The following is an 18,341-nucleotide window of genomic DNA, read 5'->3' as shown; positions in this document are numbered from 1 at the left end:
AACAAAAATTAGCAGCACCTTTTTATGTAAAAATCAATGTTCTAGGGTTTATTTCCATGAATCAGGAAATACTACGGCCACTTTCTTCTCGGGAAATGACTAAGTACCGTAATTCAGCCATAATTATAGTTTTCTATATAACAGATTTACATATCAAACATGTCAGGTTTTGTGTTAGCATTTATGCCATCAGTTCTCAGTTGTCAGTAACATTGTAATTTACAATGGATTTCAAAGAAGAGAGAAAGAAACAAAAGACTTAACTATAATAATAATAAATGTAACACTACTAAGTACTCTGTGGCAACCTGAATAACACCTCACTGCCAGTGCAGATACCTCAGTTAATGAAACTTTTAGCCCATTTCCTTGTGTTAACTCTCCAGCATACATACCATGATATCGTAGGACAGTTTATCGGGCAACGTACTGAGTCGTTCCTGAAGAGCCTCATAATCGCTCTCCACCTTCTTCCTGTTGACAAATTCAAGATAATTCAGTTTTATATCTAAAAGCAATGATTCAACACTCAAAAAATACAGAAAAAATAAACTATTTTACTCTTAAACTTTTTAATAAAAGACTTGGGATGATGAATATAATGGCTAGATTATTTTAGAATAATATGTATTAAAACAGGGACATGATTCTTTCAGATCACGCATGTCCCTTTCCAAATTTCAATTTTTTATGGTGCCAAGAATCAGTTATTTCACTAGATTGGGCATATCCCACTCCATGTTCAATTTCAACGGTTATACCACCATCAATATTTAGAAAAATAACTGAAAATCTAGTTCATACTTTATAAGAGGCAAATTCTTCAAAGTAGCACATGTTATAAAGGATTCCAGACCTTGGTTTGAGCTGATGTAAATGGGCAAAACTTTAATTAATTCTGATTTTCATGTGAACTTTGTGTTCCTACCAAGAGTCAACATGCCTGAAAGATGGCTTGACTGCTAGGATTCCATCCCATCCTCAATCCCTGACCAGGGACAAAACAGGCCAGAAATCAGCTCCTGCATGAAGGAGCTGGCAAATAAATGTCAGGTTTGATGATATTGTTTACTTGTACTTCAAAATAGTAAACATATATGTGGCAGTAAATTCTGCAATAAAAAAGCAACTGAAAGCACAGAGCAGCACGTTTAACAAAGCTGACCCAAGATGCAAATTACAGGTTTTCTGAGGATGATTCAGGAAAGCAATCTATAAACGTGCTGAAAAATGAATGTCATAGTTGATAACACAACTCTCAAAATATTAGCATTGATTTTCTTAGATTCATAAGCAGAGTGAAATCTTCAGCATACCTTATGAAAAATTATCTGATACTCCTATGTTCTGACTTATTTGCTTCCATAGCTGAACTTTGCTGTAATCACCCTACTTTATACCTGGAGTACTTTTATACTTTAAGTTGCTGAACTGGTCCTGAAAAAGAGAATTCAGGTTTCTATGCAACTTGGACATTAAAACCATATTCCATATAACTGATTTACAGAAGAACCTTGCTGTTGCTTTGGTTTGACAGCAGATTTTTCCCAGACATGTTAGGCAAGTTTCTTTGTCCACTGCCCACATCAATTCACTTCCTTCAGAGAGGAAGGACAAACTCATGAATCTTAACAAAATTCACTAAGATGTTTTTTGGGGGAAGCAATATAATGACAACTTGGTGTCACCAATAAAAATCGATTGCTTAATGATATTTACAGGATCCAGCCTCTGCCTGCCAGAGATCTGTAGTTGAGGAATGGGCAGCGATGGGCTCCAACCTTTCGCTGAAAACCGAATACCATCCCCCAGCCAAAGGCCTTGCCCATGTCTCAAATGCCAAGAGAAGACTTCATGGGAAGAGAATGATAGGAAAATCCTCCCAGTCGCAGTTGGATTAAATGTTCCCATCGTTTCACAGCTGAAAGTCACTCAACATCTCTTCACTAATCTAAAAAGAAGATACTGCCTTTAAGGTCTGACTGCTGCCCATTACTGAACAGTCTGACTGGGGTACAGCACAAATCACCCGCTAAAACACTAGTTTGCTTTATGAAGCAAAGTATGTTTCTTCTTTTCAGTGGGACTACTGCTCTTTGCTGATCAAACCGTGGGAATCTCTAGAAGTGTTGACACATCTGGAACTGGACCATCGAGATAAAGAGAATTAAAATCAATCCTTAATTGACCTGAAACAGCATTACTTAAGGAAGGAAGCTGACCTCCCTCCTCACGTACAGTTGACAGCCCCCGAGCTCTGGGGTGTGCCAGCCCCATGCTCAGTCCCTATCTGCAATGAAGAGTCAAAGGGAACGGGGAGGATGAACATTGAAGCTCCAGCTACAAATGTGTCCCTAGAAGGGGAAACGCGTGTCTCGATGTTTAATCCCGTACCAGACCCATTACCAGATTCACAGCTTTAGAAATACACTTCAAGAAGTGTACTAAAAAATGAAAAAGAAAATAATTTAATGGAAATATATTGAAGCTGAGCGTTTTAAAACCCTATTGTTATTCACCCAATTCTATTTAACATTCTTCTGTGTCACTGACTACTTAAAAGGTCTTATACGAACAAATTACTCAGTTGAAACAAGAGCACTCAGCTCTTGCACAATCAAGATCTAAGTAAGGGTACTAAATTTTAAATTATTTTCTTATAAAGTAAAGATTGTATGGATGCTGTATAAACTGCTTTTCTACATAAAAGATATCAGTAAGTTAGGTTCTCCTTTTGACATTCTGTGCTCAAAATCCCCAAGTTCATGGGGCCATGCCCAGAGTTTGCATAAAAGCAGACACGGGAGCAACTCCTGCCACAGCCAACCATCCCACCCCACTCCACAAACCTCAGCCATCTTCAGAAGAGAAAATAATTGTCACAGCTTTCAAACTTTGAAAAATCTGTTTGAATTTTAAGGCTTTTTGTCAATGAGTTTACTTCAGCAAAAATACTGTCTCTTAGTGAAAGAATGTACATGCAGAATTGGGTTTGTTCAGCCTGGAGAAGAAGAGGAGGCTCAGGGGAGACCTCATGGTGGCTGCAGCTTCCTCACAAGGGGAGGAGGAGGGGCAGGCACTGAGCTCTTCTCTTTGGTGACCAACAACAGAACCCGAGGGGATGGCAGGAAGATGTGCCAGGGCAGGTTTAGGTTGGACATCAGGAAAAGGTTCTCCACCCATAGAGTGGTGGACACCGGAACAGGCTCCCCAGGGAGGTGTCACGGCCCCAAGCCTGACAGTGTTCAAGAAGAGACTGGACAACGTCCTCAGACACACGGTGTGAACTGTGGGGTTGTCCTGTGCAGGGACAGGAGTTGGACTCGATGATCCTTGTGGGTCCCTTCCAACTCAGGACATTCTATGATTCTGTGAATTCCACACAGGACCAAATTGGTAGTGACACCACAAAGCTTCTGAGAAAATACGTGTGCTGACTTCACCACAGCAACACCAGCAGGCACTTCAATAATATTTCCCTTATTGAAAATTAATGCAGTCTCTGAATTTTAAACATAAATGAAACATATTAGTTTTAGATTATTTTTTGCGAGCCAATAGTCAGAATTTAATATGATGATGTGTATAGATTGCCTTGATTTTTTTCCTCTTATCCAGTGCTTGCAGCCTATGTGCATTTAAACTAAAAATATTTGATACACACTAAATATAAATTATTTGCTTGGAGATCTTTCAGGCATGAAGAAAAAAGCCTCTTAAAATAAATTTAAAATATTATATGCTTGATGGTGTATAACCAAAGGTTTAATCTCACCACTAAAGGGGCAGTTGCTGCGATTCCGCAATAACCCTGCAGACAATAATCAAGACAGCTCCTGTTGTTCTCTCAGTAAAATCATGGTAAACACAGCATGGATATATTGTAATTTGGTATCTGTAAGATCAACTGCTATATCTCACAGTAACTCATTAAATGTACATTTTGCTCAGATGCCATACAAAAGTGTTATTTACTAAGCATGTTTTCTATTAACCATAGATTGCCAACAGAGAAAAAAAGTGCCCACAGATAATTTTTTACATAACAAACCATCTCTTTCTAAGCACAACAAACTAAGCTTTATCATACATTCTACTGGGGGGAAAGAAAGAGGAAAACATTACTTTCAGATTGTTTTAGCACACCTGGGGCAGGTGGGAGCACAATTTCCTTACCTTTCACTTAGGAAAAAAACACAAGAAGAAGAATTAACTCCACCCTGGGAGTATCTTTTCACCAACCAGGCAAACTCAGCATTCATCCCACAAGGTTACTCGGGGATATTTAAAACAGAAGTAAAAACACTAAGGTTCAGTATATTTGTGGTTTAACGTAATAGTATCAGTGGAAAATATATACACTTTAAAGTGAGTACGCTGCAAGAACTCTGAGCTATCGCTAACTATAACCCTCAAAACATGCTAGTAGGATTTGGTTATCATTAGAATAAATAGCAGTACTTTACTAAAATACAACTAGGTTACTCATCAGTATTTTAGGCATGTAATCAAACATTTTTCACTTACCAGTGCTGGATTTTCTCTTGGCAGCTAGTGACCACCTGTCATTAAAACAGATAACTACTCATGAAAAAACAAGGCTAAGCACACAGCTGCAATGTCAATGCATCAGAAACTAGAACAGTAGCTTTACAGATTTGGTGGTGTCTCTATATACATTTTTATTTGTCAGTGCAAAGGCATGGGAATGGTAGTTTTTAAGCTGCACAGTTTATCATACACTAATGCAGACTGATAACCACAGGAAAAAAAATCACAGCTTTTCAATTCATATTTTGGTACAATACCTGCTCCATAACTATTAGGTGACACAAGATAAGTAGTAGTTTGTTCAATCTGCAGATCTATTTCCATTGTTAAACGTTTGCAGAATAAGAAAATAACATAAATTATAGCAACACATCAATGTAACTTCCATACTAATTAAAAAACAAAAATGAACACCACAGCACCAAAACCATTTTTTCCTTTATCAGTACATCAACCAATGTTCCCAGTGGCTGTTTTAATCTGAAAAAGCACATATTAATTTTGTGGCGTTTAAATGCAAGGATATTTTACATCATTATGGGCTGCTGTCTTCCCTTCTGTTCTCTCTGGGTGTCAAAAAAAGAGGACATTTTAATGTGAATATTTCCCTTATTTCTTTATGCCACAGGCTTTCCCAAGAGATCCAAAATAATTTACAAAATAAAGCGCACTGTTAAAATGAAAATCTTATTCAACTGTGTGTCTCTTAGACTACACAGATACAGCAAACAGACAAGGTGCTGAAACCTGTGACCTTCTCTGCCACAATTACGTGGGGATTTTGTCTTTCGAAACATATTCTGATCTCTGAATAATGGTTACCAAAAACATACCACAAACAATTTCATTCAATTATACGAAATGCAATGAAGCCATGATGCAATTAAATATGTCTAGACATCTTCTCGAGATAGGCATTTTCTAGATTTTTTTTTTCCTACAAACTTTGTTTTTTCCTATAGCCAAAATAATGTTAACATTTGAAAGCAATTAATGAGTAAATTTGCAGAGAAAACAATAACATACATTCAAGTACCACTGAAATCACTGGAGCAGATAATTCTTTTTTCTTTTTCAAAACAACAGAAGAAACACAATTATTTTTTTATTTAGCATATGTGCAGCTATTGCAGAACAGATCTCAGACCCTGCGCTTCCTACTCATACGGAGCGAAAAAAATATGGGTCTACTTTGTGAGCTAATAATTCTTTAAACAGAGTAAAGTACTTAAATGAAAAGGATCAGCTCTACATTTGTGGTTACGCTATTTCATAATCCATCAGGAAATTCAGCCAGGTAGCTCGTCCTGCATAAGCCAAGTTTAAATTTATCATTTGCTTTAAACTCCTATAAATCAAATGCCTAGCAAATATATTCTTTAATATGCCAGCTAACTGTTTTTAAGGTTAAGCATAAATGTACCGCCTTATGTGGGACATCAACTCAGAAATCTAATTCATACTATTAATATTAAGCCCATTTTGAGAGTAAAGTTTCTGCAGCATTTGGTAACAATGCTGACACACAATGGAGCCACCACTAAAAAGTAGAAGAGCCAGAGCCTATTCTATCAATATCCTTCATTCTTTCAGACTTGGTAGTGATTGGGAAGTACACAATGCAATTAAGCACACAAAAATGTTTATGAAATCCTTTCAAAACGTTGCGGTTTGATTGCCCTGATACAGATGAAGATGGCAAAGGCAGGAAGCTTTCCGTTCCCAATCCATGACTTTCCATGCATGAAGTGAGCTAAAAGCACAGAAAGAAAAGCCCTGCAAACCATAAGAGCAGCATGTTCATTAACCTCTACATGATAATCCTTTCGTAGCTGCATATTAACTAGTTACATATTCATAATCATTTACATTATTTAGAGGACCCTCTATGAAATCTTCGAGGCTATATCCATTAGCTACAATGTTAAAGGTTACAGAAGATAGTCTACTTAATGTTTCCAGGAAGCTTTTTTAATTAGTAAATATGTAAATTTGGCATATATGCTTTTTATGTTTTTAAAAAATAGTCCATCAGTAAGACAGCATATAGGCGTATGCTGTTTCCATCACCCTTTATCCTCTTAAAAAAAAAAAAAAAAGGGAAAATCAATAACACCAATCAATTTTAATTTAATTCTTCTTCTTTGATATAATCTCTCTTGAAGGGATACTAAAGGGTGGAACCAACAACAAACATTTTCATTTCAGTAGGCAGCATAAACTGAGACCTTTTACAGAAGTGCTAAAATATACCACCTTAAAAATATTTCAGGCTGCACTTCTGGAACTGAACTCTATTTAAAAAATAGAGAATAAATACTGAAAAACAGATGGAGATCAATTATGCATATGTCCTTTATTAGGTCAGTCCCACTGTTTGGATAACAACTGATCTTATCACAGCAAAGAAACAAATAGATGATAAATATATAAACAAATCTTTGATTCTTTGCCTTTAATCAAACACAGGAAAATCATTAGTCTATCTTCCACACATAATTTATATCTAGAGTTACAATTTAAAGAAAGAAAATTCATTTCAGGGTAAATAAAATGAATGACCTGTTTGTTTGTTCATTTGAGTTCAATTTGTCTGGACACCTAGTGCCACCAACCATCAACTATGCATTACTTTTAAGACATGGTAGTGGAAATGGTATCAATAAACTGAATTCTCCCCTTTTAGGCATAAAAACTTAAGAGTTTGCGAATGCACACAGCTATCAATGGCTTATCTGCATACTAAAATATTTATTAAACTAGTCTTGCAGCAAATTTAACGTTACCTAATCACGGTTGAGGTTATCAAAACAAGCTCCACTGTTGGAAAACATGTTCCATAGTCTTAAAAGAAAGTAAACGGGCAAATACCTTGTTCCCTTCATTTTCTCCATTAGCAACTTGTTAAAACTTAGTGCTTCTCAAGGCCCTGGCTGGACAGAGCCATAGCTGGGAGCTCCCTGAGTGCCCATGGGAGAGCACACCTCTGGCACCAAGACCCCATGTGCAATTCCTTCTGGAGTACAAACCAAACCGTGAAAGCAGGAGGTGACACGTTGGTTCTGCTCCCATGCTAATAGGTTGAGCTCTTTAAAGAGAAGTGTCTGTTGCTGCTTTTTGGGAATCTCTTGTTCCTCGGTTTCACAGAGTCTCAGCAGAGAAGGAGGATCAGCTTTAGCCCTACAATCACCTCCCAGGTGTTCCACTGTCCCAATCTGAGCACAGGGCACTGACTCCAAATCACTCCCAGACAACTCATATCACTCAGTCAAAGACTTCATTAGCTGTTTCAAGGCAGAAAATTCCTTTCATCTGCAATACTTTCTTTCCAATCTGCTTAGATCCTCCCTTCTCTGGGATCTTCCATCTGAAGAGCTCAAAAACTTTTCCATGAATTAAAGAGTGCAGCACGGATTTTGCAGGCTGAGTAATTTCATCACTAACCCTGGCTAGGAATGGGGCTGGAAACCAAAACCAGATCTCCTAACTCAGTAGCCAGGCACTACCATCGCTTGCAGCGTTTCCCTGGGAATGAAGACAGGTGAGGACACTGCAGCACAAAGCTGACTCTTACCTGTACATGCCCACACGCCTCTAACCTTCTTCACATCACCCACCTTTCCCCAGCAGGTCCTCACCCTCACATACAAGGGCACCTCTTTCTTCCACTTAGTTTTTCTGTACTTGTTGCTTCTGCACATGCTCCCACTACTAACAGCTGAATATAATTTTCTGTGGTGCTTCTGATTATCAAGGTGATGCACAAATGGTTCTGCTCTCCTCTCCAGTCCAAGGCTATTTTGTTTTGTTGAGGTAGTTCTCCAAGGTGCAGTGCATGTGTGCGAATGTCTCTCTCTCCTAAGCAGCGAGGCACTGCCTACAAAGGTGATGGTTTTAGCACGTTGAGGGCGATTCTTCTCTCTCTCATCTGCTCTGAACAGCAATAAGGCAAACTGCCAAGTCAGAACTTTATTTATGTCTCAGCTCATGAAAAATTATAAGCAACAGAGCTGGTACAGGTATCATCTGTAGACATTTTTGGATACTGATGCTAAACCTGCTGCATCCGCATCACACAGTGATGTTCAAGTTGAAAGAACTAGAAACCGGTGTTTTTAAGATGAAAGTTAATTTCAACAAAAATGCTGAAAATAAAAATGCCCTATTAGATTAAGAAGAGTTCCTAAATGAATTAAGAGGCTATTTCCACACTTGTGGGTATGAATGGGAATATACGCAGCACAGCACAAAAGCAAAGTTTCTGTTTAAACAAACCACAAGTTAGGCGTCTAAGGGGCCAAGTAAACGTGTGCTGTTTCTACAGGCATATTTGAGTATTTTGCTTCAAAACTGTGCCTCACAATCTGGCTGGTCTTCTGAAATTAGAAGCCAGGGACACAGATGTAATCCCAGCTCTGATTCTATTTCTTCTATATGGCCTTGAGCAAATCACAACCTCTCAGTCTACATTTCTTCATCTGCAAAATGGGGATAATAGTATTAACCTACCCACCTCAGAGTGTTTAATGATGATTAATTAATGTGAGAAAAGCACTCTAAAGATGTAAGAGCACTATATAAGTGATAAAGCATTATTTACCACTTGAAAAGTAATCTGAATAAAATCAGATATGCAAGTAATTTGTTTACATGTAGCAATAATATAATTTGTGACTATTTAATCTTGAATTAAGTCTCACTTTAAACATCCCTTTCAATCACACTTCCAGTTACTTGGGGAAAATGACAGTATGGAATACTTTTTGTGGAAGCAGAGCAAGTAATGAGGTGGTAATTAAAGTAAGGGTCTAATAAAGTCTAAAACCAACTATTTGCCTTCAGGAGACTGTCCTTGCTGTTTGGGGCTGTGTAAATATCTCAGTCTTGACCTTGGTTCTGTTGTTCAGAACCTTCCACAAGTTACAGTGGAAGTGCACACTGGTTTTCTGAAATGCAGATCCATGTTTGCAAGGCTCATGATAAATCCAAGACAGTTTCCACTACTGACCTAATTCAGATGACTCCAACTCTGCAGTTTTAACTGCTTAACCTTCTACAATCAAGTATTTATTGCAGTTGATACACACACGTGAGCTGCCTCCATGTGTAAATGTTTGCAGTACCAAAGCCCACTCTGCCATGCAACTCATGCATGAGATTTCTCTGTCGTGCCCCCAAACCCTAAAAGTTTACTGATGAAATAACCAGTTCACAATATGACTTTACATTACAGAAGAACACTAATGGGTGGTCAAATATTTAATCAACTCTTGGTAACAAGGATGTAACAAGACACACGCAAAATAAACATTTAAAATGAGTTTTCATTTATTCCTCTAGGAAACTACACGGTACTTGCCTAAAACAGAGCAATCACTGATGGAGAAAGACAGAATTAACATTTGCACAATTGTTTTTCCTAGAGCCCCATTTTCAATCAAAAAATGAAATAAAACTATTAAAAGTTCTTCAGTCTGTTGGCATACTGTATGATCTAATGGAAAAGGAAGAAAGCATTTCTGAGCTCTCATATTCATTTATTAAATCATATTACTCAAAAACACTACATTTCAACAAAGTATTAACATAAATCCCCCTTTGGGTGCAAATCTTTGCCTTCTGAAAAAATGTTTGGGAAGAATACTGAATTAAAAGAGAGACTGAAAGAAATTTTCATCATGGCAAACATTTATTTCTAAAGGAAAAAAATCTTATTTAAAAATATAACAACAATTTTTACCCTTCTCTACAAGAAAGCAAGTGAAGATCTACTATTTGTATATTTGTTATGTACAGACAAGTGGGTCAGTTTTGCAGAAAAAGTAGTATATAACTCTTATTTATCAATAAATAAAAATCAAGTTTTGACCAAAAATTTTTCTGGGAGCTTAGAAATTCTATTTGAAATATCTAAGAATTAAAAAGCAGACAAAACACCTCATCTCTCCTTTGCCAGCTGGGAAATTCTGCCTTCTCAATCCTATTTTATGTTGTGACCACTGCTGTGGTTACATGTCACGCAGACAAACAACTTGCAGTTCCCTTGCAGTAAGTGCACACACACACATACGTAAGCATGGCAGCCGTGGGACAGGTAACTCGGCTTCCAGGAGCCAGCACCTCGCTTGCAACCATGAGTTCCCAACAACTTCACATGGGTTTGCTGTTTGTCAGTCCCCTTTGGGAGTCATTTCAACTCACAAACCCAGCAAAAACCCTAAAGGCAGTAGGACGTTTTGCGCTGAGTGAGTGAGTTTAATTAGCTCTGAATCAACTGAGGAACAAACTGGAGCCAGGTATCGCCTTTCCTGGGAGTGAGCAGTAGCTATGTCATGTAACTTCATTTGGAGACAGAGCTAAGGAACTCGTAACTTAATGTTTTAGCTGACTCAGGTAAACATATTCATGTGGCTGTACAATATCAAAGCGAGCTCAGGTACTGAGAAAGCAGCCGGCCAATGTGAGCATGGAGCTCCCATGATCTCACCCACCAAACACCTCCAGCAAGTTCTGCCAGTTTTTATGTAGCCTATGGTGCAACAGCGATGCCGCCGGCGATATCGGAGTTAACTAGCCTAAAACCGCCATGAGCCCTGGCACCTGCCTCATAGACATACCTTCAGGCTGTGGTTCAACATGCAGCTGCAGCCCTGAGTGAACTAGTCATCATCCCTCCCTGTCCCCAGCTACTCAATCCCATCGCCTTATTCTTCCAGCCCCAACACAATCTGCTGGCACACATTTGTGCTGCTGCACCATCAAGCACATCAGGGAACCACACTGGCTGAAAAATAACCCAGGAAGAAAAAAAGCAGCAAAAAAAATCAGCAATAAAAGTTTGGTTTTTAGCTGTATCCCAACCCAGGTCACTGGGCAGTGTCAGAAATGTGCCATCCTAAAATTCCTCAAAAGCAGAACCAAGCAGTTGCAACAAAAACCAAGAGTCAAAAGTTGTTCCACATATTAATCTCCTTCCTGGATAACTCACACGAACATTAATGAGATTTTTTGAACAAGTGACTGAGACTGTTGCTCACAGCAGCTCTAACTTGTTACAAGCATGACCATGGCTCAAAGGGCCAGCCCAGTTTTACCTGCTGCTGGCTCAGCATGTCCCCTGTCACACTGGGCTGGCATTTGACATGACCATTTTGGCACGAATCACTGGATTCCTCTTACCCCACAGCAGTCTGATCATAACTGCTTGTGCAAACGTGGTGGAGGGATTCAGCCTTTCTACAGCAGTGAAACTGCAGCCTACGCTAACACCAAGAGGAACCACAAAACCAGCAGCTGCACAGTGCAGCCCAGTGTCCTAAAGCCCCACCAAAAAAAAATGAAGTCTTAGTGTACTTGCTGCTCTGAAGGCTTCAAGATGGCAAGCTCCAAACTAGCTTCTCTGCAAGACTGGAGCTTCAGATTCAAACAAAATAAAAGTTCACAATTGCAAAGGAGGAAAGAAATACATAAGGCACAGGGTACCCAAACTGATCTGAGAAAACAGGTTGATTATAAGCGTGACTTCTGGAACGGAGACCTGCAAAGAAGCTGGAGAAACTAAGGATGATTCCCAAACAGTACCCTGGCCACTGCTTCTACTCACAAAAGCTGTGGACACATATAAGAGCAGCACAATTCAGTAACGTTTAGATTTTGTGGATATAATCTCATCTACATATCTTAGTTGCCAATGAGGCAGGAGACGAACAGACTTGTCCTCTCCAGAATAAAGGCAAATGCACTTTGAATGCGTTTGTGAATAGATTCACTTCAAGTACCATTAAAAAATATTTAAGATCTGTTAGTTTATTTCACAATTCTTGATCCTATATAAACCAGTGTGTATTTTTTTCATACTAATAAGAACAGAGACAAATATTCACTACAAAAATCAGTTAACACTGGAGGAACAATAAGTATCACATTGAAAGCTTTCAGATAATGACTGAATTAGCCCTTTTAGCTGAAAGCTGCACAAGATAAAACATTAATGGAACCTGCTACTACAAAAAAGCACTGGGCAGGTTGGAATGGATGTCATCACAGGTTTCTGATGAGGTAATTGTCCAGGTACCTTTTAAAAAGGAGTGTGTCAAACCAAGCTTCAGATATTATGTTAACTCTCCTCAACAGCTATATTCCAAAATTAGGTCCTATTGCACTGGTGTCTCGTACCCAGACTTCTATAGATTCTGCTCACTTGGATGCAGGCTGGAAAAAGTGCAATACCCTGGGAGACGCTGCACTGGAAAGCACACCGAATCACATCTGCTGAGCCTGCAGGCAAGTGATTCCAGATTTCCAGGGGCTCCTGCAGCAATGTGAAGTGTACCACACTCCGCTCAGTCTCACGGCCCTTTTTCAGACTGTAGAAACAGTTTTAAAACTGACAAGCTGCTGATTTCATAGCACAGATACTATGTGAAAAAGACTTAGAAGCAGCCTGCCTCAGAAGTAATTTGTGTAGGAAGAAAACAATTTAAAAGAACATAAGTGTAGGATTCTGTGACTTGTTTCCCCATAACCAACCCACAAGTTGTTTAACTTTAAAAACTCCAAGTACCCAGGATCTTGAAAACAATTTGGAAATTAAAGATCATACAGCCCCAAGATATAATTTCATAAAAATTAAGAATATGTCATAATACACACTGGCCAATGAGTTACAGTAATAGTTACACTAAATCTAATTGTGCTTTGTTGTCATGATGAGTGACAGGAGAGTCACTTCCCTGTCCTAATTTTCCTAGAAGGAAAATTTTTAGAAAGTGCTTGTCAGTGCTATGAAAAAGAAAAAAAAATCCTGTTACCAGCTCACGCTGGAATCCTTTAGATTTTCCATGCCTGTGTTTGCATTCGACAAATGTCTCTTGGGTCTAATTGGTTCTCTAATGTCTCCCATTACACGTATCTTCATTGCCTTGCTCAGAAACTATAGAACGTATCAGCCCACTGTAAATTCACTGGTTACACAAGTCTTACCAAATTACATAGATTCAACTTGTCAACTTCCTATCAGTTAGTAATCCAAACCCATTTGATTGTAGGCGTAAATGTATATCAAATATTATATCTAAATGCGGGCTCTATAGCATGGGAATCCACCTATTTAAATATTCATTTTATAATTCCTGTACTAACTTGCAATAGATTTAATACAGTATTTTCAGCTAACATATATTGCTTTTGCAAGTAATCCATGATACATACATCACATTCTTCTTACAGAAATATTCAAAACTTTACGCAGGCACTGTGCTTCCAATGATGGTCTTTATCATGAAAATTACTAGATATTCTTCTATAATTTATCCCCAAGATACACATTCTAAGTCATGTTTTTATACAAAGTGCCTTTAGTGGGAGCACTGAAAATTGCTTTTAACAGTTTGGTCTTACTATCACTACAAATTAACAAGATGAAATCTGTCCAACAGGCAAGCAGTCCTAAACAAGAATTAAAATTACTTTTCACCAGGGGTCCTAAACTCAGAAGTTGCAGCCTCAATCAGATTAGAGATAGAAAGTCATGAACATCCTGTTCTTTTAATATTTTTAAACAGGAAGGAAGTCTCAGTTTATGAGTTCTACAGGGCAGCTCTTTAGCACTTAAAAGCTCAAACTTGTAGGTGAACCAGGGTTGTACAAAGGCCTGGATGTTAAAATAATCCACCGTGATTCAAATATTATCTTTAATTCTGCAGATAATGCTGTATTTCACCACTACATGAAAGGCTGCCCTCGGACTAACAGGAATAAATAGATTTTTTTATACTTAAGTGTCACTGAGACAGCACAACATCACAGTAATTAAAAGAAATAGATGTGCCTACTTAAATGCCAATATATATATACATATATATGTTTGTATAGTTCTGGCTAAATAACTATTTGTTATGGTGCTCATCCTACGATTACTAGGTTACCAAAGTACTGGCTAGCTAATTCTCCCTTATCTTTGTGCTAAGATCAAAACATGAGCCTTCAACTCAGTAATTTTGTGAGAAAAATATGAATCTCTGAAAAGAGGCTGCTGAAATGGAAAGACCTCCTCCATCTTAAAATACAATATTTTTATAACCGAAAATACTGTTGTAATACAATTATATATATTCATTGCACAGAGGAAAAGTCTACTATATCTTCATCATGACACTCCATTGTAACCAAGATGTGTAGTTCTTTACTATAATTTCATATTGAAACTGAAGTGTTCAATTTTTTTTAACCAATTTGCAGAAATTATGTAAAGTTTCCCTAAGATAAAATATCATTTTGGTACATCAGCCTAACAGAGGCTTAATTAATGGTCTCCTGGGCCTCTTTTCCACTGGAGCAGTTTAAGAAGTGTCTTAAACTTGCTTACAGAAAGGTCTTGCCATGAACCAAGAATAATTCTACATGGTTACGACAGACATCCGCTTACACATCAGGCCTGACTGACACTAATGTACCAAAGAATTTATTCTTCACTAAATTCTACCACCTTGAAAATTAACTGAAGGAGTCCAAGCAGACACGTTACTATCACCAATTATCGGTATAATGGGTTACTATCCGTGCAGAACAGACAATGCAGAGCGCTCTGGCAGATCCTCTTACTCTTCATCCAGATTAATGGTCAGTTGGTTACGTAAATCTTTTAGTAAAGATCTAGTGTGCTATTCAAAAGTACACACATTTTTGCATGCCCTATTCGAGATAAGGCTCATTTTTTAGACCACATGTGAGTTATTCAGTTTTCTTACTCTTAACTGAACCAATGTGTGACAAAGCAATGCACACTGAAGTCCTCTGTTATAACTGAGGAGCTCTAATGTGTCTCAGAAACAGCTTTAAAAAACCCGGTTCATATGAGAAAAATGAGCATAAAAATGGAAAAGCGTGCAGACTGTGGGCAAATGTACTTGTGCCAGTGCACACGACATGAGCTTCACAGTGACTTCTGCACTCAGCCCACTGCAAGGCTGGGACCTACAAGCCCAGAATCACACTCAATTAAATTAGGAGAGCCTTTCGGTAGTCTTTGTGTCTTAAACTTGCTTACAGAAAGGCTTAGATCACGAGTGTGATCTGCAGGAAAAGATGTCTCGAGTTTTGTACTACGGCCACAGGTGGAACCAGCCTATGAACTCTCGGAAATGGTTTCGCAGAAGAGTTTGGCTCTTTCAAACGCATTTCATATATAATCAGGATTCCCTAACGCAAGTCACGACCAATTAAGTTTTGATACATCCGCTCGTCACGCTGGCCCATGAGATGACCCGGTTCAGACACCCACCAGGCGCTCTGTCAGGCCTACCTGCAGGACCAGGTTTTAGAAAGGTGACTGGAAACAAACACATGCACGTGGGAAGAGGGACAAAAACACGAGTTGAAGGCAGAGCTGTGTACACACGCTTTGCGCTTATGTAACTGTAACGGTCCCCGGGGAGCGTCAGGGCAGGTTCTCAGCCCGCAGGCCGGGCGCGGACAGGCCCGGTGCCTCCCCAGCGCTCACAAGGCCGCTCCTGCCAACTCCCGCTCATCGGCCCGACGCCCGTCGTTTCAAAGGGCATCTCGGCAAGGCCGCCGCTGCCAACACCCCAGCAGAGCCTCCCGCTGCCCCCGTCGGGCCCCGCTGGCTGCTCCGCAACCCCCCGGCCGCGGCGCGACGGCCGCGACCCGCCTCAACCGCCACCCGTGACGTCAGCGCCGTCACGTGCCCCCGGCCGCACGCAGGCCCCGGCGCGTGCCGCCCCGGGCCCGCCACGCCGGGGGGGCTCCCCTCCCCTCCCCTCCCCGCCCCCCCCCCTCCCCGCCCCCCCCCCCCGCCCGGCGGAGCCGGAGCCGGAGCCGCACCCCCATCCCCCGGCCCGCGCCCCCTCCGCACGCTGCGGCGCGGCCCGGCGCCGCGGCCTTTACCTTCTCGTGCTCCTGGCGGAGGCGGCCCACCAGCTCGGGGCTGAGCGGCGAGGCGCCGCCGGGGGCCTCCATGCCCGCCGGGCCGGGCCGGCGGTCTCTGGCGGAGCCGCTCCGCGGCGCGGAGGGGGCGGCGAGGGGAAGAGGCGGCCGGGCCGGGCCGGGCCGATCTCCTCAGCAGGGCGAATGAGTCCTATAGAAATGTTTGTGGAGGGCGAAGCGCCGGCTCCAGAGCCGCATCCACGCGGGGGCCGCCGCCGCCTGGGCCCGGGGCGCCGCTGCCGGGAGAAGCATCTCACACTCGCATTCTGGGCCGCGCCGCCGCCTGGGCCCGGCTCCCGCTGCGCCGGCGGGCCGGGAGAGCGCCGGCAGCTCGGTGCCGGCCGCCGCCTGCCGCCGCCTGCCTGCTGCACTCTGGGTAGCCAGCCAGGCGGCCCGCCGCGCCCGCGGGAGGCACCCGGCTGCGAGCCGCGAGAGGCGGGCGCTCCCCACCCCCTGCCCGGCGCCGCTGCCGCCGGCCCCGACGGCTCCCCCCGCCGCCGCGGCGGGCTGAGCGCGGGGGGCACGGCCGCCGCCTCCCGACCCCCGCCACGGAGCCGGGCAGGTCCCCCGGGGGCCATTGCGGCCTCCCCAGGGGCACGGCCTGGGCCTGGGCTCGGCGCTGCCGGGGCCTGACGGCGCTCTGAGGCCCTTGGCCCTGCACTTGTTGGGAGCGCGGGCCTTGGTTCAGAAAATAGAACCATCACCTATAAAGTGCTTTGATCAGCCTACAATAACCCTTGATATGCATAGACACCTACATGGCTCTAAGAGGAGGGAGGTGATGTCACAGTAACTGGACTCGGGCTGCCTGCTCTGTAGTTTACATTGTCAGGACGTCTGGCAGTGAATAAACAGTAAGTTATTATGACCTAAAGGATTGCAAAATATTTTTAGATGCCCTGAAATCACTCGGAGCAGCGCTTGGGCTTGCCTAGATGGGAAAGTTACTGCATGGGAAGAGAGTGGCAGACAGCCGCTTGTGGAGTAGCATGGAGTAATTTCATGTGTGGTAAATTCATTAGCTAATTTCGTGAATGGCATTAGACATGTCCAAAGTAACGTGTTGGTAATGGCACGGAGCCATGCTGAACACGCTGGGTCACAGCACCGCTGCAGACCTGAGGAACCTCCCTGGTGCTTGACTGGCTGCTGCAATTCTAGCTGGTTATATTTTTAATTTCTACCTACTAAAAACCCCATAGGCGGGTTCAGTTATAGACCAACCTTGTGTTTACTGCTGCACCTTTCCCTTAAGCGAACAGGGGTTTGTGAACACCCACCATATATATTTGCCAGTGAAGCAGAGGGGCTTCAGGGACTGGTAGACATGTCCTAAGATGGAGGTAAAAAGGTGCATCTTCCCTATGTTCCTATCAATGGTTTCCTTCTACAAAAGAAGCATTTCCGTGAGCAGAACTAATTCTGTATACACCACAAAACAACTGTTTATGTTATGTACATGACACGGTATGTGCTGTGCACTTTTCTAAATGCAGGTTCCCATCCCCCATAAAGAGCTTGTTAAAGCTCCACAGATGAGGAATTCAGAAACAATTTTCAAAGCATGGTTACTCAAGCTGGAAGTTAGCTTTTAGCCAGACTTTAATACAGCTTCCAATATTGCATATAAAAATTTGCAACTGCAGCTGGGTAGTTTGGTTTATGAAATAACTACATCCGTAATCTTCAAGAATAATTGAAAGTTAGCTGAAAACTCTGGCATGCATTTGTCACCAAGGGATTCTGGGTTCTCTGAGTGGACAAGAGACATGTGTGTATTGTCATCAGAAAATAGCTCACCAGCAAAAGAATATCCCAGGTTTAAATAGGTTATACAAATCTTGTGA

At 41.5% G+C, this 18,341-nt stretch overlaps 1 protein-coding gene across 1 annotated transcript in view; it reads right to left on the bottom strand.

Moving 5' to 3' along the window:
• Window positions 1-16,650, bottom strand: part of URI1 (URI1 prefoldin like chaperone) — a 42,019-nt gene extending 25,369 nt beyond the window's left edge. The window contains exons 1-3 of the mRNA XM_080352225.1: window positions 16,456-16,650; window positions 4,528-4,562; window positions 396-474 (exon numbers count right to left, since the gene is read on the bottom strand). Coding sequence (XP_080208351.1) covers window positions 396-474; window positions 4,528-4,562; window positions 16,456-16,527 — 186 coding nt within the window. The 5' untranslated portion in view covers window positions 16,528-16,650. The remainder of the gene's footprint in view (window positions 1-395; window positions 475-4,527; window positions 4,563-16,455) is intronic.
• Window positions 16,651-18,341: the final 1,691 nt, after the last annotated feature.

The sequence above is a fragment of the Nesoenas mayeri genome, assembly GCF_963082525.1.
Source record: "Nesoenas mayeri genome assembly, chromosome: 12".
In the NCBI taxonomy this organism is placed as follows: Eukaryota; Metazoa; Chordata; class Aves; order Columbiformes; family Columbidae; genus Nesoenas; species Nesoenas mayeri.
Note: the sequence above shows the minus strand (reverse complement) of the source record. Positions and strands in the feature narration are given on the sequence as shown.